The sequence below is a fragment of the Cervus elaphus genome, chromosome X (genome assembly GCF_910594005.1).
Source record: "Cervus elaphus chromosome X, mCerEla1.1, whole genome shotgun sequence".
NCBI classification, from domain to species: Eukaryota; Metazoa; Chordata; class Mammalia; order Artiodactyla; family Cervidae; genus Cervus; species Cervus elaphus.
The window spans coordinates 98078049-98102778 of NC_057848.1; the positions used below are offsets into that span (position 1 = coordinate 98078049).

General features: G+C 38.2%; 1 protein-coding gene across 2 annotated transcripts in view; it reads left to right on the plus strand.

The window, feature by feature from the left end:
• CHM (CHM Rab escort protein) overlaps positions 1 to 24730 on the plus strand; it is a 240676-nt gene that overhangs the window by 51290 nt on the left and 164656 nt on the right. The window contains exon 2 of one of the 2 annotated variants that reach the window (XM_043895521.1): positions 15240 to 15383. The exons of the other annotated variant lie outside the window; for it this stretch is intronic. Within the exon in view, the coding sequence (XP_043751456.1) occupies positions 15361 to 15383 (23 nt within the window). The 5' untranslated portion in view covers positions 15240 to 15360. The remainder of the gene's footprint in view (positions 1 to 15239; positions 15384 to 24730) is intronic. 2 annotated transcript variants of the gene reach the window in all.

Below are 24730 nucleotides of genomic sequence, written 5' to 3' on the forward strand. Positions count from 1 at the left end.
TTCCTGATATATCTGTGAAGAGAGATGTACTCCACGTCCACCTCCTCCTCCACCATCTTGTTCTCCATAGTTTTGTTTTTAATTTATTGAGAAACCTCCATAGTGTTTTCCGCAGTGGCTTGTACCAGTTTACATTCTCACCGACAGTGTATGAGGCTTCCTGTTTCTACACTTCCTCTCCATCATTTGTGTTCTTTTTGATGACAGTCATTCTGACAGGTATGAGGTGATATCTCATGCTGGTTTTGACTTGCATTTCTCTGATGATTAGGTAGGTTTACTCCTAGGTATTTTTTTTTTTTTTTATGTAATGGTAAATAGATTGCTTTTGAATTTCTCTTTCTGATAGTTCATTGTTAGTGTATAGAAATAGAGCAGATTTATGTTTATTAATTTTGAATTCTACAACTTTACCAAATTCATGGATGAACTCTAATAGTTTTCTGGTGGTGTCTTTAGGCTTTTCTGTTTCTAGTATTATGTAATCTGCAAACATATTACAGTGTTACTTCTTTTCTAATTTGAATTCCTTTTATTTCTTTCTATGTTTGAGTGTTATGGCTAGGACTCACAATACTATGTTGAAGAAAATGATGAAAGTAGACATACTTGTCTTGTTCTTGATCTTAGAAGAAATGCTTTCAGCTTTTCATTATTGAGTATGGATTTTAGGTGGGTTTGTTTTGTGTAGCCTTTATTATATGGAGATATGTTCCCTCCATGTTCACTTTCTGCAGGGTTTTCATTGAACATGGATGCTAAATTTTGTCAAAAGGTTTTTCTCCATTTACTGAGATGCTCATATGATTTTCAGTCTTCAATTTGTCAATGTGTGTATCACATTGGTTGATTTATGGATATTGAAAAATCTTTGCATCCTTGGGAAGATGTACTTTTTTATGTTTTTTACTTGAACAACATTTTAACTAGCCAAAAATACAATTTTCCAATTAATAGTAATGGGATATGTATTATTTTTTTCAATCAAACACTGTAATTTATGTTCAGTTCACTACTGCTGTATTTGAGACTGCTTCCAGTTTCCTATTATAAACAAAATGTAGGCATCTATATACATATAGCTTCTGGTTTTAAATATCTAATATTTTGGGGAAAAGGTAGTGTTCTAAATTTTTACCATGTTTGCAAAATCACCTTATGATCTTTTTCTTTCTCTCTAATTTAGTTTTATGATAAGGAATTAGGTAAGATTTTCTCTTTTTTGCAGGAAGATTTATGTAGTTAGCCAGCAGAATGAGTGACCCGATCTGATTATTTCATCCTGATGAACTGTTGAGTGGTATTGCTTTTCTAATCTTGATTATAGATTTTCTTACAGACAACAGCAGTCAAAAATGCACTTTGAGGTTTTTTATGTGTATGGATTTCATCCATGATTTTGTGAAGATCAACTTAGTACTTTAACCGCCTGCTACTGTTTACATTTATATACCATTTAAGTGATGATAGTTCTGAAATGACTCATTATAAATCCTAAGTACAACCTCTGTTGATTTATAAACTCTATCCAAGCATTATCCCTATCAACAGCAGCTAATCTCATTTAAAATAGTTCTTTCATTGCTCTTTTGTCATAAATTTTGCAGGCAGATTTTAAACCAAAGTTAACTTCTTCCAAATTGCGATTGAAGGAGCTGTATTTTTGTGTGTCAGTTATCTGTGTAAATAAATGTAAAATCTGTGGTTCTTTTTAGAAAGCTAAATATAGCTCTTGACATGTGAAATTTCAAGATATTAATGAGCTCTTGACATGTGAAATTTCAAGAATAGATGTTGTGATTTAGAAAAACAGTTTGCAGTTCAAAATGTGGAGATTGGCATTTACTTTAATCTTGAAGTTATTTGAAAGGGGTGCAAGAAGACCAAAAGTTTATACTTTAACAGAATCTATTTCTACCAATAATTGTTCATCTTCACAGCCTCAGTCTTTTTCTCTAATAGATATATCATTGTTTAGTTTTGTTTCCTATATATCTTTACTTTCTACTATAACTGCTTCGGACAAAAAGAAGATAAACAAAATAAATTGAAAATGATGATGTTACCTCACTGCATTAATTTAAATTCATGATTTCTTAGAATCTTTTTTATTTTTTATTTTTATTTTTTTAAATTAATTTATTTATTTTTTCAGTGGGTTTTGTCATACATTGACATGAATCAGCAATAGATTTACACGTATTCCCCATCCCGATACCCCCTCCCCCCTCCCTCTCCACCCGATTCCTCTGGGTCTTCCCAGTGCACCAGGTTCGAGCACTTGTCTCATGCATCCCACCTGGGCTGGTGACCTGTTTCACCATAGATAATATACATGCTGTTCTTTCACAACATCCCACCCTCACCTTCTCCCACAGAGTTCAAAAGTCTGTTCTGTACTTCTGTGTCTCTTTTTTGGTTTTGCATGTAGGGTTGTTGTTACCATCTTTCTAAATTCCATATATATGTGTTAGTATGCTGTAATGTTCTTTATCTTTCTGGCTTACTTCACTCTGTATAATGGGCTCCAGTTTCATCCATCTCATTAGAACTGGTTCAAATGAATTCTTTTTAACAGCTGAGTAATATTCCATGGTGTATATGTACCACAGCTTCTTTATCCATTCATCTGCTGATGGGCATCTAGGTTGCTTCCATGTCCTGGCTATTATAAACAGTGCTGCGATGAACATTGGGGTGCACGTGTCTCTTTCAGATCTGGTTTCCTCAGTGTGTATGCCCAGGAGTGGTATTGCTGGGTCATATGGCAGTTCTATTTCCAGTTTTGTAAGAAATCTCCACACTGTTCTCCATAGCGGCTGTACTAGTTTGCATTCCCACCAACAGTGTAAGAGGGTTCCCTTTTCTCCACACCCTCTCCAGCATTTATTGCTTGTAGACTTTTGGATAGCAGCCATCCTGACTGGCGTGTAATGGTACCTCATTGTGGTTTTGATTTGCATTTCTCTGATAATGAGTGATGTTGAGCATCTTTTCATGTGTTTGTTAGCCATCTGTATGTCTTCTTTGGAGAAATGTCTGTTTAGTTCTTTGGCCCATTTTTTGATTGGGTCATTTATTTTTCTGGAATTGAGCTTCAGGAGTTGCTTGTATATTTTTGAGATTAATCCTTTGTCTGTTTCTTCATTTGCTATTATTTTCTCCCAATCTGAGGGCTGTCTTTTCACCTTACTTATAGCTTCCTTTGTAGTGCAAAAGCTTTTAAGTTTCATTAGGTCCCATTTGTTTAGTTTTGCTTTTATTTCCAATATTCTAGGAGGTGGGTCATAGAGGAACTTGCTGTGATTTATGTCGGAGAGTGTTTTGCCTATGTTCTCCTCTAGGAGTTTTATAGTTTCTGGTCTTACATTTAGATCTTTAATCCATTTTGAGTTTATTTTTGTGTATGGTGTTAGAAAGTGTTCTAGTTTCATTCTTTTGCAAGTGGTTGACCAGTTTTCCCAGCACCACTTGTTAAAGAGGTTGTCTTTTTTCCATTGTGTATCCTTGCCTCCTTTGTCAAAGATAAGGTGTCCATAAGTTCGTGGATTTATCTTTGGGCTTTCAATTCTGTTCCATTGATCTATATTTCTGTCTTTGTGCCAGTACCATACTGTCTTGATGACTGTGGCTTTGTAGTATAGTCTGAAGTCAGGCAGGTTGATTCCTCCAGTTCCATTCTTCTTTCTCAAGATTACTTTGGCTATTTGAGGTTTTTTGTATTTCCATACAAATTGTGAAATTCTTTGGTCTAGTTCTGTGAAAAATACCGTTGGTAGCTTGATAGGGATTGCATTGAATCTATAGATTGCTTTGGGTAGAATAGCCATTTTGACAATATTGATTCTTCCAATCCATGAGCATGGTATGTTTCTCCATCTGTTTGTGTCCTCTGATTTCTTTCATCAGTGTTTTATAGTTTTCTATGTATAGGTCTTTTGTTTCTTTAGGTAGATATACTCCTAAGTATCTTATTCTTTTTGTTGCAATGGTGAATGGTATTGTTTCCTTAATTTCTGTTTTTTCATTGTTCGTATATAGGAATGCAAGGGATTTTTGTGTGTTAATTTTATATCCTGCAACTTTACTATATTCATTGATTAGCTCTAGTAATTTTCTGGGAGAGTCTTTAGGGTTTTCTATGTAGAGGATCATGTCGTCTGCAAACAGTGAGAGTTTCACTTCTTCTTTTCCTATCTGGATTCCTTTTACTTCTTTTTCTGCTCTGATTGCTGTGGCCAAAACTTCCAACACTATGTTGAATAGTAGTGGTGAGAGTGGGCACCCTTGTCTTGTTCCTGATTTCAGGGGAAATGCTTTCAATTTTTCACCATTGAGGGTGATGCTTGCTGTGGGTTTGTCATATATAGCTTTTATTATGTTGAGGTACGTTCCCTCTACTCCTGCTTTCTGGAGAGTTTTAATCATGAATGGGTGTTGAATTTTGTCAAAGGCTTTCTCTGCATCTATTGAGATAATCATATGGTTTTTATCTTTCAATTTGTTAATGTGGTGTATTACATTGATTGATTTGCAGATATTAAAGAATCCTTTCATTCTTGGGATAAAGCCCACTTGGTCGTGGTGTATGATTTTTTTAATATGTTGTTGGATTCTGTTTGCTAGAATTTTGTTAAGGATTTTTGCATCTATGTTCATCAGTGATATTGGCCTGTAGTTTTCTTTTTTTGTGGCATCTTTGTCTGGTTTTGGAATTAGGGTGATGGTGGCCTCATACAATGAGTTTGGAAGTTTACCTTCTTCTGCAATTTTCTGGAAGAGTTTGAGTAAGGTAGGTGTTAGCTCTTCTCTAAATTTTTGGTAGAATTCAGCTGTGAAGCCATCTGGTCCTGGGCTTTTGTTTGCTGGAAGATTTTTGATTACAGTTTTGATTTCCTTGCTTGTGATGGGTCTGTTAAGATCTTCTATTTCTTACTGGTTCAGTTTTGGAAGGTTATACTTTTCTGAGAATTTGTCCATTTCATCCAAGTTGTCCATTTTATTGGCATAGAGCTGCTGGTAGTAGTCTCTTATGATCCTTTGTATTTCAGTGTTGTCTGTTGTGATCTCTCCATTTTCATTTCTAATTTTGTTAATTTGGTTCTTCTCTCTTTGCTTCTTAATGAGTCTTTCTAATGGTTTGTCAATTTTGTTTATTTTTTCAAAAAACCAGCTTTTAACTTTGTTGATTTTTGCTATGGTCTCTTTAGTTTCTTTTGCATTTATTTCTGCCCTAATTTTTAGGATTTCTTTCCTTCTGCTAACCCTGGGGTTCTTCATTTCTTCCTTCTCTAATTTCTTTAGGTGTAGAGTTAGGTTATTTATTTGGCTTTTTTCTTGTTTCTTGATGTGAGCCTGTAATGCTATGAACCTTCCCCTTAGCACTGCTTTTACAGTATCCCATAGGTTTTGGGTTGTTGTGTTTTCATTTTCATTCATTTCTATGCATATTTTGATTTCTTTTTTGATTTCTTCTTTGATTTGTTGGTTATTCAGAAGCGTGTTATTTAGCCTCCATATGTTTGAAGTTTTAACAATTTTTTTCCTGTAATTGAGATCTAATCTTACTGCACTGTGGTCAGAAAAGATGACTGGAATGAGTTCAATTTTTTTGAATTTTCCAAGACCAGATTTATGGCCCAGGATGTGGTCTATTCTGGAGAAGGTTCCGTGTGCACTTGAGAAAAACGTGAAGTTGATTGTTTTGGGGTGAAATGTCCTATAGATATCAATCAGGTCTAGCTGGTCCATTGTGTCATTCAAGGTTTGTGTTTCCTTGTTAATTTTCTGTTTAGTTGCTCTATCCATAGTTGTGAGTGGGTATTAAAGTCTCCCACTATTATTGTGTTAGTATTAATTTCCTCTTTCATACTTGTTAGTGTTTGCCGCACATATTGTGGTGCTCCTATGTTGGGTGCATATATGTTTATAATTGTTATATCTTCTTCTTGCATTAATCCTTTGATCATTATGTAGTGTCCTTCTTTGTCTCTTTTCACATCCTTTATTTGAAAGTCTATTTTATCTGATATGAGTATTGCGACTCCTGCTTTCTTTTGGTCTCCGTTTGCATGAAATATTTTTTTCCAGCCCTTCACTTTTAGTCTGTATGTGTCTCTTGCTTTGAGGTGGGTCTCTTGTAGACAGCATATATAGGGGTCTTGTTTTTGTATCCATTCAGCCAATCTTTGTCTTTTGGTTGGGGCATTCAACCCATTTACATTTAAGGTAATTATTGATAGGTATGGTCCCGTTGCCATTTACTTTCTTGTTTTGGGTTCAAGTTTATACAACCTTTCTGCATTTCCTATCTAGAGAAGATCCTTTAGCATTTGTTGAAGAGCTGGTTTGGTGGTGCTGAATTCTCTCAGCCTTTGCTTGTCTGTAAAGCTTTTGAATTCTCCTTCATATCTGAATGAGATCCTTGCTGGATACAGTAATCTAGGTTGTAGGTTATTCTCTTTCATTACTTGAAGTATGTCTTGCCATTCCCTTCTGGCCTGGAGGGTTTCTATTGATAGATCAGCTGTTATCCTTATGGGAATCCCTTTGTGTGTTATTTGTTGTTTCTCCCTTGCTGCTTTTAATATTTGTTCTTTGTGTTTGATCTTTGTTAATTTGATTAATATGTGTCTTGGAATGTTTCGCCTTGGGTTTATCCTGTTTGGGACTCTCTGGGTTTCTTGGACTTGAGTGGCTATTTCCTTCCCCATTTTAGGGAAGTTTTCAGCTATTATCTCCTCGAGTATTTTCTCATGGCCTTTCTTTTTGTCGTCTTCTTCTGGGATTCCTATGATTCGAATGTTGGGGCGTTTCACAGTGTCCCAGAGGTCCCTGAGGTTGTCCTCATTTCTTTTGATCCTTTTTTCTTTTTTCCTCTCTGCTTCATTTATTTCCACCATTTTATCTTCTACCTCACTTATCCTATCTTCTGTCTCCGTTATTCTACTCTTGGTTCCCTCCAGAGTGTTTTTGATCTCATTCATTGCATTATTCATTTTTAATTGACTCTTTTTTATTTCTTCTAGGTCTTTATTAAACATTTCTTGCATCTTTTCAATCTTTGTCTCCAGGCTATTTATCTGTAACTCCATTTTGTTTTCAAGATTTTGGATCATTTTTATTATCATTATTCTAAATTCTTTTTCAGGTAGATTCCCTATCTCCTCCTCTTTTGCTTGACTTAGTGGGCATTTTTCATGTTCCTTTACCTGTTGGGTATTTCTTTGCCTTTTCTTCTTGTTTAGATTGCTGTGTCTGGAGTGGGCTTTCTGTATTCTGGAGGTCTGTGGTTCCTTTTTATTGTGGAGGATTTACCCAGTGGGTGGGGTTAGACTATTGGCTTGTCAAGGTTTCCTGGTTAGGAAAGTTTGCGTTGGTGTTCTGGTGCGTGGAACTTGATTTCTTCTCTCTGGAGAGCAATGGAGTGCTCAGTAATGTGTTTTGAGATGGGTCTATGTGTTAGGTGTCACCTTGGGCAGCCTGTATGTTGATGTTCAGGGCTATGTTCCTGCGTTGCTGGAGAATTTGCGTGGTATGTCTTGCTCTAAAACTTATTGGCTCTTGGGTGGTGGTTGGTTTCAGTGTAGGTATGGAGGCTTTTGCACAGTCACTTATTACTTAAAGTTCCATGTAGTCAGGAGTTTTCTGGTGTTCTCAGGTTTTGGGCTTAAGTCTCCTGCCTCTGGATTTCAGTTTTATTCTTCCTGTAGTCTCAGGACTTCTCCAACTACACAGCACTGATAATAAAACTTCTAGGTTAATGGCGAAAAGATTCTCCCCCGTTAGGGACACCCAGAGAGGTTCACAGAGTTACGTGAAGAAGAGGAGAGGGAGGAGGAAGATAGTGTTGAGCAGGAGGAGAAAAAGGGGGACTCAAGAGGAGAGAGACAGATCTACGCAGTTGTCTGTTCCCAGAATGTTCTCCGTAGCCCAGACACCCACCAGGATTCACAGAATTGGATTGGGAAGAAAAGGAGAAAGGAGGAAATAGAGGTGTTCTGAGGTAGAAAACAGAGAGTCAAGATTGGGAGAGAAAAATCAACACACTCCTGAATAAAAATGGGAACTGAATATTGGATTCTTAAATGTTCACAATTTATATCATATATTGAAAAACAAAAATTAAAAATCTAGAGTAGAGACTAGACTCTTAAAAATACTATATTAAAAACAAAAACCAAAACACACACACAAAAAATTTTTTAAAATATATATGAAGTTCAGTTTAAAAAATAGGGCTTCCCTTTTTTTTTTGGTAAGGTTATAGTGTATTGAAAATGAAAATTAAGGAGTAGTAGAGGAGTACTAGAGGACTTTAAAAGAAATAAGAGAAAAAGAAAAATAGAAAATAGAAGAGAAAAAGGAGAAAAAAAAGAAAAAAAAAGAATTTTCCCTAGTTAAAAAAATCGTAAAAATCTATGAAAATGAAAGTTAAGGAATGATGGGGGAGTAATAGGGAATTTTAAAGGAAAATAAAAGAGAAAAAATAAAAAAGAAAAAATTAAAAAAAAATTTTTTTTTTCTTATTAAAAAAAAAAAAAAAGTAAAAATATATCTAGGAATTTCTCTGGAGCTGTTGCGGTCAGTGTCGGTTCGGCTCAGTTTCAGATATCTCCTCGTTCCAGCTTACAGATCTCGATATCTACAGGCCTCTTCCGGTGTAATTGGTGTTTTCTACAGGGATTTTAATCTGTTGCACCGCTCTCTCCTGAAGCGGTTCCCTTTGTTTATTTGGCTTCTGTTTGCCAGTTTCTTCAGAGCCTCATTTCCGCCCTGACACAGGCGGGCGGAGGTGGACTCTTATTCAGGTAGCTAGTTCTGTCGTGCTGCTGGGAGGGGCTGACGCTGCGGGGATGGGCTGGCGCTGCCGGGAGAGGCTGGCGCTGGTTTCTCGGTCTGCGCTGCTCAGAATCCCGGCCGCTCCTCATGGAGCGCGCCACGCGCAGCTCCAGCTCTCGGGTGATCCACAAAAGCGCGGAACAAAAGGCTGAGTCCGCTCTTCTGCCTTCCCCGTCAGAGCGTTCCAGGCAGCCAGAAGCTTGACCGGCGCACTCTCTCTGGGTGCGGCGCACCCTCTGCCACGGTCCCAATCTCGGTTTCTGCCGGCGCCTGTCGGGTGTCTGCGCCTTCTGCCCTCTGCCCCCAGCCCGTCCCCGCCCGCGTCGATGGGGTGCCTGCGCACTGTGTCTCGCCGCGACCTGCTCCCGCCTCCAGCGGGTCCGGGCCTGCCCGCAGTCTGCGAGCCCCTCTCCGGACTCTCTCGGTCCCCCCGTTCCGCGAACGGCCGGCAGCGAGTTCGGGCCGGTCAATTTTCTCTCTCTTCCCTGCTCTCCCACAGTTCAAGCCGGCAACTCACAAAAGCTCCCTCCGATTGTCCTCAGGGCACTCAGGCCCGGACCCTGCCCCAAACAATGCCACCTGCTCCTCTCCGTGCCGCCCCCACTTGCTGGTGGCGGATGCGGGTGTCTGGGGCACTTTTCTGCTGAGAGTTGCTTTTAGGCACGTAATCTGTGGGTTTTATTTATTGTTTCCCTCCCAGTCAGGTTGCCCTCCTAGATGCAAACACTTTCCCCAGGCCCGCCAGTGCGAGGGTTTCCCGGTGTCTGGAAACGTCCTCTAAAGACTTGCTTCCCGGGATGGATCTCCGTCCTTAGCTCTTTTGTCTCACTTTTTATCTTTTATATTTTTTCCTACCTCCTTTCGAAGACAATGGGCTGCTTTTCTGGGCGCCTGATGACCTCAGCTAGCAATCAGAAGTTGTTTTGTGAAGTTTGCTCTGCGTTCAGATATTCTTTTGATGAATTTGTAGGAGAGAAAGTGGTCTCCCCTTCCTACTCCTCTGCCATCTTGGCTCCTCCCCCCAGAATCTTTTTTAAAAATGAGTAGTCATTGTCTTTATGCCTCATGCTATTATTTAGTGGATTTCTGATGTCAACCCAAATGAATGTCACAGACACAGCTATTGATGTTTTAGTCTTATGTAATGACCATATTCTTATTCCTGAAAGTTGAAAACATTGTTATACTTTACTAGTTCGACCACAGAAGTATGTTAATCTAAATAGTGTTACCTTGTGTAGTTAAAAACTGATGACACCATACATGTCTATCAGTTTGTGGGCTAGATTTGTCTTTGGCCTGACAAATGAAAATTTTTTTCTATTTAGAAACTGTCTAGTTAAGAATTATTTAGGAATTGTAATAAAGAGAAGTAAACAATTATTTTGTCCCTGGTTTAAATGTTTTTGTTTTGTTTGTTTGAAGAAACTTTTTGCCCTTAATCATAAAATTTTACATATGCTTGTCATAAAAATTCAAGCAATGTGTATGTCTGTATATTTCATGCACATATACATGAAAATATACATGTTGGTTTGCCCACATATCATTCCCAAGGGACCACGGTTGGTGTGTTACATTCTATCTGGTGGAATTAAAGATAGTTTTATGAGGATTAATGAATGCATGAGTGAAAGGATAAAATGAACTGAATTTGATGAGGTGAAAATATGTAGTAATAGTGTCTCATCATCATGTCTATCTATTTGCACATTCTTTTCTCATTTAAGGATATTTTTTAATAATATTATGTTGTAGTGGTAATAGTGGGAAAAAGCAATTAAAAAACAAGTTTTAAACAGATAAATAGTTGATCAAAACTAAATGAGATCACATAGGGTTGTACCAGGGCTTCCCTGATAGCTCAGTTGGTAAAGAATCCTTCTGTAGCACAGGAGACTCCAGTTTGATTCCTGGGTTGGGAAGATCTGCTGGAGAAAAGATATGCTACCCACTCCAGTATTCTTAGGCTTCCCTTGTGGCTCAGCTGGTAAAGTATCTGCCTGCAATGTGGGAGACCTGGGTACAGTCCCTGGGTTGGGAAGATCCCCTGAAGAAGGGAAAGGCTACCTACTGTGGTATTCTGGCCTAGAGAATTCCATAGACTATACCCATGGGGACGCAAAAGTCAGACATGACTGAGAGACTTTCACTTTCAGGAAAATTCATCCCAGTAAGTTTCTTGAGAGTTGCGCAGCTATGACTGACCATGATGTCAAAGGACACTTTCTATGTTCACTGTTTCTCCACCACTGACTTGACATTATTTTGACATCACCTTTTCCTGTATATCATTGTCCATCTTTATGTTTTGGCACTGAGGTGGGAGACACTAAAATTTGTCAAGAATTGTTACTTCTCAAGAAAACACCCTCTTCCAACAACACAAGAGAAGACTCTACACATAGACAACACCAGATGGTCAGTACCGAAATCAGATTAACTATATTCTTTGCAGCTGAAGATGGAGAAGCTCTGTATAGTCAACAAAAACAAGACTGGGAGCTCACTGTGGCTCAGATCATGAGGTCCTTATTGCCGAATTCTGACTTAAATTCAAGAAAGTAGGGAAAACCACTGGACCATTCAGGTATGACCTGAATCTAATCCCTTATGATTATACAGTGGAAGTGAGAAATAGATTCAAGGGATTAGATCTGATAGAGTGCCTGAAGAAGTATGGATGGAGGTTCATGACTTTGTACAGGAGGCAGGGATCAAAACCATCCCCAAAAAAATAAATGCAGAAAGGCAAAATGGCTGTCTGAGTAGGCCTTACAAATAGCTGTGAAAAGAAGAGAAGTGAAAGGCAAAGGAGAAAAGGAAAGATATACCTTTTTGAATGTGAAGTTCCTAAGAATAGCAAAGAGAAGTAAGAAAGCCTTCCTCAGTGGTCACTGCAAAGAAATAGAGGAAAACAATAGAATGGGAAAGACTAGAGATCTCTTCAAGAAAATGAGAGATACAAGGGAATATTTCATGCAAAGATGGGCATAATAAAGGACAGAAGTGGTATGGACCTAACAGAAGCAGAAGATCTTAAGAAGAGGAGGCAAGAGTACACAGAAGAACTATACAAAAAGATCTTTACAACCCAGATAATCATGATGGTATGATCACTCACATAGAGCCAGACATCCTGGACTGCAAAGTCAAGTGGACCTTAGGAAACATCACTACGAACAAAGCTTAGTGGAGGTGATGGAATTCCAGTTGAGCTATTTCAAATCTTAAAAGATAATGCTGTGAAAGTACTGCACTCAATATGCCAGCAAATTTGGAAAGCTCAGCTGTGACCACAGGACTGGAAAAGGTCAGTTTTCATTTCAATCCCAAAGAAAGGCGATGCCAAAGAATGCTCAAACTATCACACAGTTGCACTCATCTTACACACTAGCAAAGTAATGCTCAAAATTCTTGAAGCCAGGCTTCAACAGTACGTGAACCGTGAACTTCCAGATGTTCATGCTGGATTTAGAAAAGGCAGAGGAACCAGAGATCAAATTGCCAACATCTGTTGGATCATTGAAAAAGCAGAAGAGTTCCAGACAAAACATCTACTTCTGCTTTATTGATTATGTCAAAGCCTTTGACTGTGTGGTCACAATAAATTGTGGAAAATTCTTCAAGAGATGGGAATACCAGACCCTCTGACTTGCCTCTTGAGAAATCTGTATGCAAGTCAGGAAGCAACAGTTAGAACTGGACATGGAACAACAGACTGGTTCCAAATAGGGAAAGGAGTACGTCAAGGATGTATATTGTCACCCTGCTTATTTAACTTATATGCAGAGTACATCATATGAAATGCTGGGCTGGATGAAGCACAAGCTGGAATCAAGATTGCTGGCAGAGATATCAATAACATCTAATATGCAGATGACACCACCCTTTTGGCAGAAAGCAAAGAAGAACTAAAGAGCCTCTTGGTGAAAGTGGAAGAGGAAAGTGAAAGAGTTGGCTTAAAGCTCAACATTCAGAAAATTAAGATCATGGCATCTGGTCCCATCACTTCATGGCAAATAAATGGGGAAACAGTGGAAACAGTGGCAGGCTTTATTTTTTTGAGCTCCAAAATCACCGCAGATTGTGACTGCATCCATGAAATAAAAGACGCTTGTTCCTTGGAAGAAAACTCATGACCTACCTGGACAGTATATTAAAAAGCAGAGACACTACTTTGCCAACAAAGATCCGTCTAGTCAAGGCTATGGTTTTTCCAGTAGTCATTTATGGATGTGAGAGTTGGACTATAAAGAAAGCTGAGTGCTGAAGAATGGATGCTTTTGAACTGTGGTGTTGGAGAAGACTCCTGAGAGTCCCTTGGACTGTTAGGAGATCCAACCAGTCCATCCTAAAGGAAATCAGTCCTGAATATTCATTGCAAGGACTGATGTTGAAGCTGAAACTCCAATACTTTGGCCATCTCATGCGAAGAGCTGACTCATTTGAAAAGACCCTGATGCTGGGAACGATTGAAGGCGGGAGGAGAACGGGATGAAAGAGGATGAAATGGTTGGATGGCTGTCACCAACTCAATGGACATGAGTTTGAGTAAACTCTGGGAGTTGGTGATGGACAGGGAGGCCTGGCATGCTGCAGTCTATGGAGTTGCAAAGAGTCGAACACAACTGAGTGACAATTGAACTGAACCGAAGAAATACATTCATTACAATTAGAGACCAGTTATAAAACCAGATGAGATTATGGGTATTGTTGGTCCCAGAGTGTTGAGAGGTTAACAGCGAAACAGACTGATTCTTGCCTTCATGATAACCTGGAAACCTAGTAGGGGGAAATAAGCATTCAACATGCTTTGATTTTATAAACTGTGCTCATGAAGAAGAAAACGGTAGTGCTATAAGAGTAATGTGGATTACTTAGATTATTTAGATATGGTGATAGGAGGGTGGTTTACATGGAAGCGGTTATAATAACTTCTTAGATATTATACTGTGGATATGGAACTGTAAATATCTTTGAGAACCAATGTCATTTTTCTTTTAAAGAAAGAGTTAAATTGATTTCTTCTTAGAGGCTTTTTCTTTCTTTTCTTTTTTTTTTTTTCTGGTGTGTCTTAATAAAGCTGTACGTCATTGAGTTACCTCAGAAATTGCATCCGAAGTTGTGTGGCAAATCAATTTTATGATATTTTTCTGCCCTGGAAATTAACTTTACGTACATGGAATTGAGTGAAAAATTTGGTTCGATGCCTTGTTTCTGCAGTGGAAGAACAAAAATACTCTGTTCAGATGTTCAGTAATTGTGGCTCTTGACAAAGTAGAAACCAGTATTGATTAAGTAGCTACTCCTATTGTGAAGTTTCTCTTTAGTAGTTTTTGTTTGTGCTAATTCAGATCTGTTTATGTTTTGTTTAACACAAAAATATAACAACATAGCTCTTTCTTTTACACTGGAATACTTGCTCATATGTGAATAAGGTAGCTCAAAGATAAGTATTTGAAAGGTTTTAGGTTTAAGACTGCCATAAAGGGATAGGGAAATAAAAGAAAATGTAACCTAACTTAGAAGAACATTTTTATTTATTTTTACCTTCCAATATCCAGATGAAAGGAAGAAACCTTGTTCTGTCTCCTGTAGGATGGTAGGATGAGAAAAATGTATCAAAGAAGCAAGTGTTACCCTACCTTTCCCCCCTCTGCATTTCACCATGTTAAAGACATTTCATTAGGTTTACAGCACTAAATGAGTGAAAGTAGTAGTTTTCAGTTGCTTAAGATAGTCTAGTATTCAGGACAGTGTATGCTGTTACAAAGAGTGTAATGTAAACATATCTACCCTTTATTGAATATTTGCTCATTACTCTCTTAGATACGTTGGAAACATTAAGCTATTTAATTCCTATTCTATTTCTCTAAAAGAAATACAAATTCTCTCCTTTTGCAGATGAAGACATAAATTCAGAATTGAAATCACTTGTCAAACGTCACATGTCTATTCAAGGAATGAACCAAGGTTTATAGCCAGGTTCCTTTGACTGCAGAGCCTGTGTTCTTTCACTAAGATAAGCTGTGTGTAGGGTTGGAAGACAAAGAAATCCTGAGTTTGATGGTCAGGAGACCCAATTCACACTGTTACTCTGTCACTGATTAGTTATGTGACTTATATTGTTTTCTTCAAGTGTAAAATGGGCCTAGTGTACAACCTACCTTGAAGAATCCCTGTGTGGGACCAGTGAGATACATGTAAAATGTTGAGGTGTGGCCAGAAGATCTGACAGTTATGTAGCAGGTTCACTAAAAGGCTTTTACTTTGGAATCACTGGAAATACATTAAGCCTTTGTTTTGGAGGGCAGTGTGTGTGGGGGGAAACAAATCCTTGGAAGCAATTTGTGAATTTTTATGGGTTTGGAACAAAAATGTCATTTTGTCTTTAGGTCACTGAAATCTGTATGACAGGAGCTTCATTTGCAGATGACAATTCTTGCACAAGGAGGATTTTTGCCCATAGTGCTCAAACAGAGGCTAGATTGATTGAGACAGCTCCTTGCAGAAATCATGATATATCAGCATTTCTCTAGGTATGACTAACTTTGACTTCTTTTAGTCAGTGGGTTTGAATGAGGATAGCTTTCACACAAACCAGAAAAACTCCAAGCAAAGATAATTGAATGTACATATGCATTTTTCCACTGCATTTCCCTCCTCCCCTCACTTTCTTAGTCTTGAGCAATTTCTTTATCATTCTTCCTCCTCCAAAAGATTTCTCTCATATTTTCTTCCTCCTTGTTTTTTTTTTTTTTTGTGTGTGTGTGTGTGTGTGTGTGTTTTACTTTGAAATGGCAACTATCCTTACCAGCTCCTTGGCACTTTGAAGACTATGAATCAGCTTGATAGCTAGAATCAGAGTGATCGACAGCAACAAAACTTAAAGCTTTTTCCTGTCTCTCCAACTTCCCTTCTCCCACCCCCAAAATGAAACTGGAGTTTGATTTGCCTTTCCATGGGAAAGCAAGGGTTAAATTTTAGGAGCTGTGACTACTCTGAAGCAGAAGATAGGGGAAAAGGGAGAGGGAGTCAGCAATCCTCAGTCCTTTGATCTGTCAGTTTTGCTGTTCTCTCAGCAGCTTCTGCATTCTTGTCTCTCTTCTACCTTCGCAGGGTTGTCAGCGAACCTGGCTATTCCTGGCTGGCACTGGACTCTGGTAGTTGCCAATGAGAAGGGCACTGGGGACTCCTGTGGACGTGTTCTCCTGTGTCCACACTTGGCATAGAAGAGGGGAGGAGGATGATAACTTACTGTGTGCTAGCCATTGCTTTAAGTGCTTTCATTCCTGTTTTAATGATAAACTGAGGCTTGAAAGAATAACTGTAAGGTTATTGGCTGAGGTCGCATGGCTAGTAAGAGGCACAGCTGGAGTTTGAACCCAGGTCCATCTGATCCTGAAGCCTTTGGTTAATAGCAGTACATTTAATTCTCTTAGCATTAAAGGTTCCAAGGTGACCAAAACTGCTGCTGTTGCCCTTAAGTTTCTCCTGGTCTAGTCAGAGGAAACACTCATGCAATTTAATGACAAGACAGTATGATAGATAAAAATTGTATAATGATTCATTCATTAGTGTATAGGCTAGGCAGTGGTGAAGCAATTGTATTGATTATACTGGGCAATCATAAAGCGATCATATTGCTGCCTCTTTGTTATCAATGCATGAGTTATACCTGTAAATAAATGTGTGTTTTTTCCACATAAAAAAGACAATATGACAGTTCTTACAGAAGTATGTGCAGAACTCTTGCAACACAGAGATCAGTTCTGATTATATATTGGAGAGCTGAAGACTTCATAGGGAAAATGATACTGGATTTGAGACGCTGTAACTGGTTTGACTAGTACCGGTATGGGCTTCCCTGGTGGCTCAGACTGTAAAGAGTCTGCCTGCAGTGCTGGAGACCTGGGTTTGGGAAGATCCCCTGGAGAAGGAAATGGCAACCCACTCCAGTATTCTTGCCTGGAAAATCTCAGGGACAGCAGAGCCTGGCAGGCTACAGTCCATGGGGTTGCAAAGAGTCAGACACAACTGAGCAACTTCACACACAAAAAAGCATTGGGTATAGGGAATAATTTTAATAAAAGCAGAGAGACATGCAGACACTTGACTCACTCAGGCAATGTTGACTGCGTGGGTGTGGCTGATGCATAACAGAGAAGAATGATGTCCAGAGATAAAGCTGGAGAATTAAGTTGGAAGCAAGTTTTGACTTTGGCCACCTGATGTGAAGAGCTGACTCATTTGAAAAGACCCTGATGCTGGGAGAGGTTGAGGTCAGGAGGAGAAGGGGATGACAGAGGATGGGATTGTTGGATGGCATTACCGACTCAATGGACATGAGTCTGGGTAAACTCCGGGAGTTGGTGATGGACAGGGAGGCCTGGTGTGCTGCGGTTCATGGGGTTGCAAAGAGTCGAACACAACTAAGTGACTGAACTGAACTGAACTGAAGTTTTGAAGGGCCTTTTTGAGTGATGCTAAGGTTTTAGACAGTACTGTAGAGGCATTAGTAAGCCATTAAACATCTTTATGTGAGGGAATGACATAATGTGGTCTGCCAAGACCTGATCACAATGGCAATAATGTGGAGTTGAGGTTGGAAGGGGAGAAACTAGAGGCAGGGAAACCGTTGAGGAGGCTAATTAAAAAAAAAAACAAAACAATAAGAGAGAGGATGTGAAATAAGTTAGCATTGGTAAGGATGGCAAAGGTAGAAGGGGTTTGAGAAATTAACTAGAATTGAAAAATGAGAGAGAGATGATGAGAGAGTTCAGGGCTTTCTAGCATTGGCAGTTGTAAGAATGGTGTTGGTATTTAATGAAATGGGGAAACCAAGAGGGAAAACCAAATTGGGGGCTTGGGACAGATAATAAATTTGTCTTTTGGACATGTAGAGATTAAAGTTAATCTGAAATATTTAGTGGATGGAGATGTCCAATAAACTAAGTGGCTCATGATACCTATCTTCAGTATTGTATGAGTCTGGAGCTCTCTTCAGAGGGCCCAGATTTGAAAGAACAATTTCAGAGTCATTGGTAGAAGGTTAATAATTGAGTCAGTAGGAATAGATGATAGGACAACCTTTGTACATTACCCACTCATCTATTTGGCTTGGTTGTCAAAAATGGATTTGCATGGGTGGACTAATGTGGAATGACTAATAACTCTAAACATAGGAAGGTCTCTTCTCCAGCCCTAATGACTGGGAACACACCATGCCATTTCATTCTGGTAGATTGATCTGATTGCCAAAGGAACTTTCTGTAGCTATATAGGACTCTAAAAATCAAGTAAGGGCTTGGTCTTTCTCTCTCACATTAGAATTGCACCTGCATACTCTATCAAAGAGACTGACCTTCTTTGATCTTAGGATGAGGGTATAGTGAAAGGAGCTCAACTTTCTTGTGCATCAAATATGTGGTGTGTGCATCTGTGCTCAGTTGCTCAGTCGTATCTGACTCTTTGCAGCCCCATGGACTGTAGCCCATCAGGCTTCTCTGTCGATGGAATTTTCTAGGCAAGAAGACTGGAGTAGGTTGCCATTTCCTCCTCTAAGGGATCTTCCCAACCCAAGGATCGAACTTGAATAACCCAAGTCTCCTGCAATGCAGAGGGATTCTTCACCACTGAGCCACCAGCGAATCCCAATTCTGTCTTCTGTGTGTGTGCTCAGTCACTCAGTCATGTTCAACCCTTTGTGACTCCATAGAATGTAGCTTGCCAGGCTCCTCTGTCCATGGAATTTTCCAGGCAAGAATACTGGAGTAGGTTGCCATTTCCTCCTCCAGGGGATCTTGCTGACCCAGGAATTGAACCTGCATCTCCTGTGTCTCCTGCATTGGCAGGCAGATTCTTTACCCATTAGCTACCTGGAAAGCCCCATCAAGTATGTGGGGCTTTTAGTAAATGAGAGTTTGTATAGGGGTAAGTCTGTTATATTCCCTAGCCTGTTCTGTTATTTGTCAAGCAGGAAAACATAAAGATGTCATGGTTCTTTGTAATACTCCAGCCAAAATTAAATAGAATAGTGCCTCTTTCAGTGTGCAAATTGATGTAAGTAGACCTGCCACACTATTATTTTCCTACTCCTAGCATATAGAGAAAGGTATCTGTCCACATTAATATGTTGTTTGTTGTTGTTGTTCAGTTGCTCAGTCAGTCTGACTCTTTTTGACCCCATGGGCTGTAGGTCGCCAGGCTTCCCTGCCCTTCATATCTCCCGGCGTTTGCTCAAACTCATGTCCATTGAGTTGATGATGCCATCCAACCATCTCATCCTCTATCGCCCCCTTCTAACTTCTGCCTTCAATCTTTCCCAGCATCAGGGTCTTTTCCAGTGAGTCGGTTATTTGCATCAGGTGGCCAAAGTATTGGTGCTTCAATTTCAGCCTCAGTCCTTCCAGGGAACATTTAGGGTTGATTTCCTTTATGATTGACTAGTTTGATCTTGCTGTCCAAGGGACTCTCAAGTCTTCTCTAGCACCACAGTTCAGAAGCATCAGTTCTTCAGTGCTCAGCCTTCTTTATGGTCCAACTCTCACATCCGTACGTGACTACTGGAAAAACTATAGCTTTGACTATATGGACCTTTGTTAACATAGTGATGTCTCTGTTTAAATATGCTGTCTAGGTTTGTCATAGCTTTTCTTCAAAGGAGCAAGCATGTTTTAACTTTATATGTGCACATTCAATATGAGATATGTAATAAATTTGATTGTATTTTGGGTCCTAGAAATGAATAATCCTTCCAGGTTTGGCATTGGAATAGATGTAGTCATGAAATTATTATTCAATTTTCATTATCCAAATGAGTTGGAGAAGTGAAACAAAAATTAGACTTCATCCCATCTAGTGTCTGTAAATATATCCCATTGCCTTTACTTATAGTAAGTCAGATTTCAAGATTTGTATTATGTGCTTATGTTTATAACTTTAAATATTCCAATACTGTTTATTATAGCAGACAGTGTTATGACAATGGAAAGAGCATAGGCTTAGGCGCCTTAAGTGCTAGGCTTAATTAGGTGCAGGCTTTGCCATTTCCTAGCTATATGAGTAAAACAAGACACTGATCTTCATGGTTGTTATTATTTCCCTCTAATTTTAAAGTGGTGATAATTATAGCACCAGTCTGTCAGGATTCTTATGAAGATTAAATGAGATAGTGAATGGAAAATGAGAAGCTCAACATATAGAGTATCCTATTTTTCTTTTTCGCCTTAACATGATTTAAACCAGCATTTCTCAAACTATGTTCTGTTGAACCAAATGCTGTTTCAAAAAAATGCTCATTAGTTAAATGAAATTATTCCTTCTTGAAAAGAACAGGTGTTAACATATTTAATGGTGCTGAGGAGCTCTTTCTTAAACCATTTTCTGGTGGTTTTACTTCCTCACACCTAGCATTTTCTAAATTTATTGTGTCATTGCAACTTTTTGGTATGCCTGTTAACAGTAGATTTTATTGATGGGATATAGTTTGGAAAAGGTGAATTTAATAATTGGGTCCAGATGCTGTTTGATTTCTAAATGTTTGACTTCATTGAACCACAGCTACCATTGTAATATCCTATGTTCTCATTGATGCTAGGCCAGCTTAGAAGTTTGGGATTGTTTATGTCGCAGTGGACAGGATTAGGGTTTGGAAGGCCAAGTTTCAGTGGCAGTCCTGCCAGTGTAGTGGTATGGCCCTGAATGGACTTAATCTCTGCATAGATCGTTCTCAGGTTCTTCATCTATAAGATAGCACCTGATCTGCCTCACAAGATTGCTGGAAGAATCCATGTGAAAACAGTTTTGAAATTGAAAAATGCTGTCAGTGGAAGGTGGTGTTACTACTATCCCAGGAAAAAGAATTTAGGAGCAGTGAATAGAGAATAGGAGGTTTTTGAGATATGCTGCTTCTCTTTTGAGCAGGTTTGGACTCCATCTGCTACCTGCCTGAAAACATTTCAACCCCTCGGTTTCTTAATAATAAAAATGATTCCCAGATGAATATGCCTGTATATCAGTAACTCTATCTTTTGTCAGTGTTTTTGTACCTGTTTAGAGACACCATTTCCGAATACATGATGTAATTTAGCATCATGTAACTATGGCTGTTGCTAAGTATTCAATACTGACTTGTAATTATGATGCACAGGAGAAAAGATTGTTGGGATTTAATTAATATTCTCTAATTAATAGATTTAATCCTCAGCCTGCTATTACAGTTCAACTTTATTTACACCTGTAATATTTTTTTTCTGTTAGTAGACATTAAACAAAATAATGTTGCTTTAAACACTATGTAAATTAAGAAAAGTCTTATTATTAACTCTTTTTAATACTGTTTTTTTCTATTGCTTTATTGGTTGGTGTTAATGGAGACAGTTGTATAATTCATTTCCTTTCTGTGTCTGGAAAATCTTAGGTGGTACTTTGAGTAAGATTTGTGAACCTTTAGAATGATTCAAACATGTTTTCCATGATTGTAAAGTCAACATTTCACACAGTGCCAAGCTGTACCTCAGTATTGTGATAATTGGGCTTTTCTGTCTTTGAAAATAAAAATGTCCATTTGTGATTTTTACTATTCTAGCTGAAAATTGTAGGTCACTTTTCCTTCATGAGACTTCAGAGGGCTATTGATAATAGTTTTATATTTGCTGTCTAAATACTATAAATACTCTCCAGTTTCACAGAGACTCTAATTTTAAGGAATTCTTTTCATCATATAAAATAGTGTTCCTGGTAATAAAGATAAACATCATCCTTCATCATAAACTACTTTTTCCTTTACTTAATGTACAGAGACAGTTGTGACACAAGATTGGCAGAAAATGTTCCATTCCTCTTTTTTGTCAGTCGGGAGGTTCTCACTTTGTCCTTAAAATAAATTGTATCTGTGAGTTTTAAAAACAAAACCAGTAACCTAAACTTGTTATTCATTACAGAAACAGTTTTAAAGAGTATAGAAGTAGTATTTTATAAATTGAATTTCATTGTCAGAATTCTGAAGCTACATCTTTAAAAATAAGAAAGTATTTGGTAAGCTTTAATTATTACTATTTCTATTGCAGAATTTTTCTAGAGTGCATATTACAATGTATTGATTTTTTATTTTTCTTTTTGTCATTTTAATTTTGATACTTAAAGTCTTTGGCTTTCTCTTTAGGGTATTATAAACCATATTTAAAACCATGCAAACACCAAAATGAATTTAGTTAAAATCTGCTTTGGTTTTATAGTGAGTTTATTAATGTTACCTTCTTTTGTTAGCAAGACCCAGTAGTGAAGACCATATTTCACCTTTTACATGCATAATTGGATGATGTCACCAGATACTGATATTAAAGAGCACATCCACAGGAAAAGTTGAAAATAGGTGCTACATGGAAAAATACTAGAACCTCTGTCAAAAACCATATGACCAAATACAGGGGAAAAAATTAGATTTTGACTGTGAACTGACATCAGGTCATTTACTAGTGGAAAGAAACAGCAAGATAGCCCTTTTTTTTTTTTTTGACTTTTAATAATAGCAGAAGATATTTTGGAAATTGGCACATTATGGTCAGTGTTGGGTTATTTTTGTTTTTCTAAGATTTTATTATGATAATTTTCATACATAGAGAAGAGATGAAAAAATTGCACTGTGAATACCTGTGTATCCACTACCCAGATTCTACCCCTAACATTTTGCTGTATTTGCTTTATTATGTAACTATCCATATATTAATTTTTCTGTCTACTGTTGCATCTTATTGTTTTAGACATTTCACAGTAAGTTGTAATATGTCCAGTACCTTCAGTCTGAAACCCTTCAGCATGCATTATCATTAGCTAGTTATTTATAGTTCTTTTTTGAGATAAAATTACAGTAAAATGCACAGATCTTAAGTGTACCATTTAATAAGTTCTTAGCAAATGCATATACTTGTGTAACTAAGAACCTTATCAAGATATAGAATATTGCCATCACTCCAGAAAGTTCCCTCATGCCTCTTCAAAGTCAGTTGCTGCCATTACTCCCACCCTCAAAAGCAACCACTCTTATGATGTTTTTCACCATAGATCAATTGATTTTGCTTGTTCTAAAACTTCATATAAAAGGAGTCATGCTGAATGCACTCTTTCGGGGCAAAACTTCTTTCACTTATTGTAACGTTTTTTGAAATTCATTTATGTTGTTATATATCAGTAGTTTATTCCTTTAATTGGTGAATAGTATCTATCATATGGCTATACTGCAACTTATTTATCTAGTCTCCTATTGATGTATATTTGAGTTGTTACCAGTTTGAAGCTATTAACAAATGAAGATGCTATGAAAAAACTTGTACAAGTCTTCCGTGAACATGTGCTTTCCTGTGTGAAAATACCTAAGAATGGAATCACTGGATCATAGGATAGGTACACATTTTGTTTTATAAAAACGTTCCTTATAGTTTTCCAAGTTTTTGTACTATTATTTACTCCCACCAAAATGCCAGAGCGTTGTGCCCATCCATCCCCACACCTGGTTTTGTAAATCTTTTTTCCTTTTAACCATTCTAGTGTGTGTAGTGGTATTTCATCATGTTCAAATTTAATGTATACTTACCCAATGACTAATAATGTTCAGCATCTTTTCATGTGTTCATTAAGCACATCCATATTCCTTTGTGAAATGTCTGTTCAATCTCTTTACTCACTTTAAAATTTGAATATCTGTCTTATTTTTAAGTTGAGAGAATTCTTTTATACAACCTGGATACTAGTCCTTTGTCAGATATGTTTTGTGAATATTTCTCCTACTTTGTGCCTAGCTCATTCATTTTTTTAAAGTGACGTATTTTGTGGAGAAGTTTTTCACTTTGATGAATTCTAATTTATTGATAGTTTTTATTGCTTTCTATGCCCTTTCTGAAAAACCTTCTGTCTACCCTGATTGTCAAATTTCTGGTATATATTTATTACTTATAAATTGATGTAGCCATTTAAAAATTTACTTAGATCTTAAAGCTTTCACCCAGTAGCCAGAACTTCTCACTTAGGACATATGCTGGCTTAAAAGAAGTCTTTCCTATCAGGAAGCTTGCCAAAGCCTTTTCTTCATCCATCAGAGGGCAGACAGAAGAAGCAAAAACAACAGTCTCACAGCATTCAGAACAAAAACCACAATCACAGAAGCTAACCAAAATGATCTCATGGATCACAGCCTTGTATAACTAAATGAAGATATGAGGCATGCTGTGCAGGGCCACCCAAGATCAATGGGTCACGGTGGAGAGTTCGAACAAAATTGGTCCAGTGGAGGAGGAAATGGCAACCCACTGCAGTATTCTTGCCTTGGGAACCCCATGAACAGTATGAACAGGCAAAAAGAGATGACACCAGAAGATGAGCCCCCAGGTCTTTAGGTATCCAGTATGCTACTGAGGAAAAGCAGAGAAATACATCCAGAAAGAATGAAGAGGCTGGGCCAAAGAGGAAACAATGCTCAGTTGTGGATGTGTCTGGTGGTGAAAGTAAGTTCAGTTCAGTGCAGTCGCTCAGTCGTGTCCGAATCTTTGCAACCCCATGAACCACAGCACGCCAGGCCTCCGTGCCCGTCACCAACTCCTAGAGTTTACCCAAACTCATGTCCATTGAGTCGGTGATGCCATCCAACCATCCCATCCTCTGTCATCCCCTTCTCCTCCTGACCTCAGCCTTTCCCAGTATCAGGGTCTTTTCAGATGAGTCAGCTCTTGTATCAGGTGGCCAAAGTATTGGAGTTTCGGCTTCAACATCAGTCCCACCAATGAACACCCAGGACTGATCTCCTTTAGGATTGACTGGTTGGATCTCCTTGCAGTCCAAGGGACTCTCAGGAGTCTTCTCTAACACCACAGTTCAAAAGCATCAATTCTTC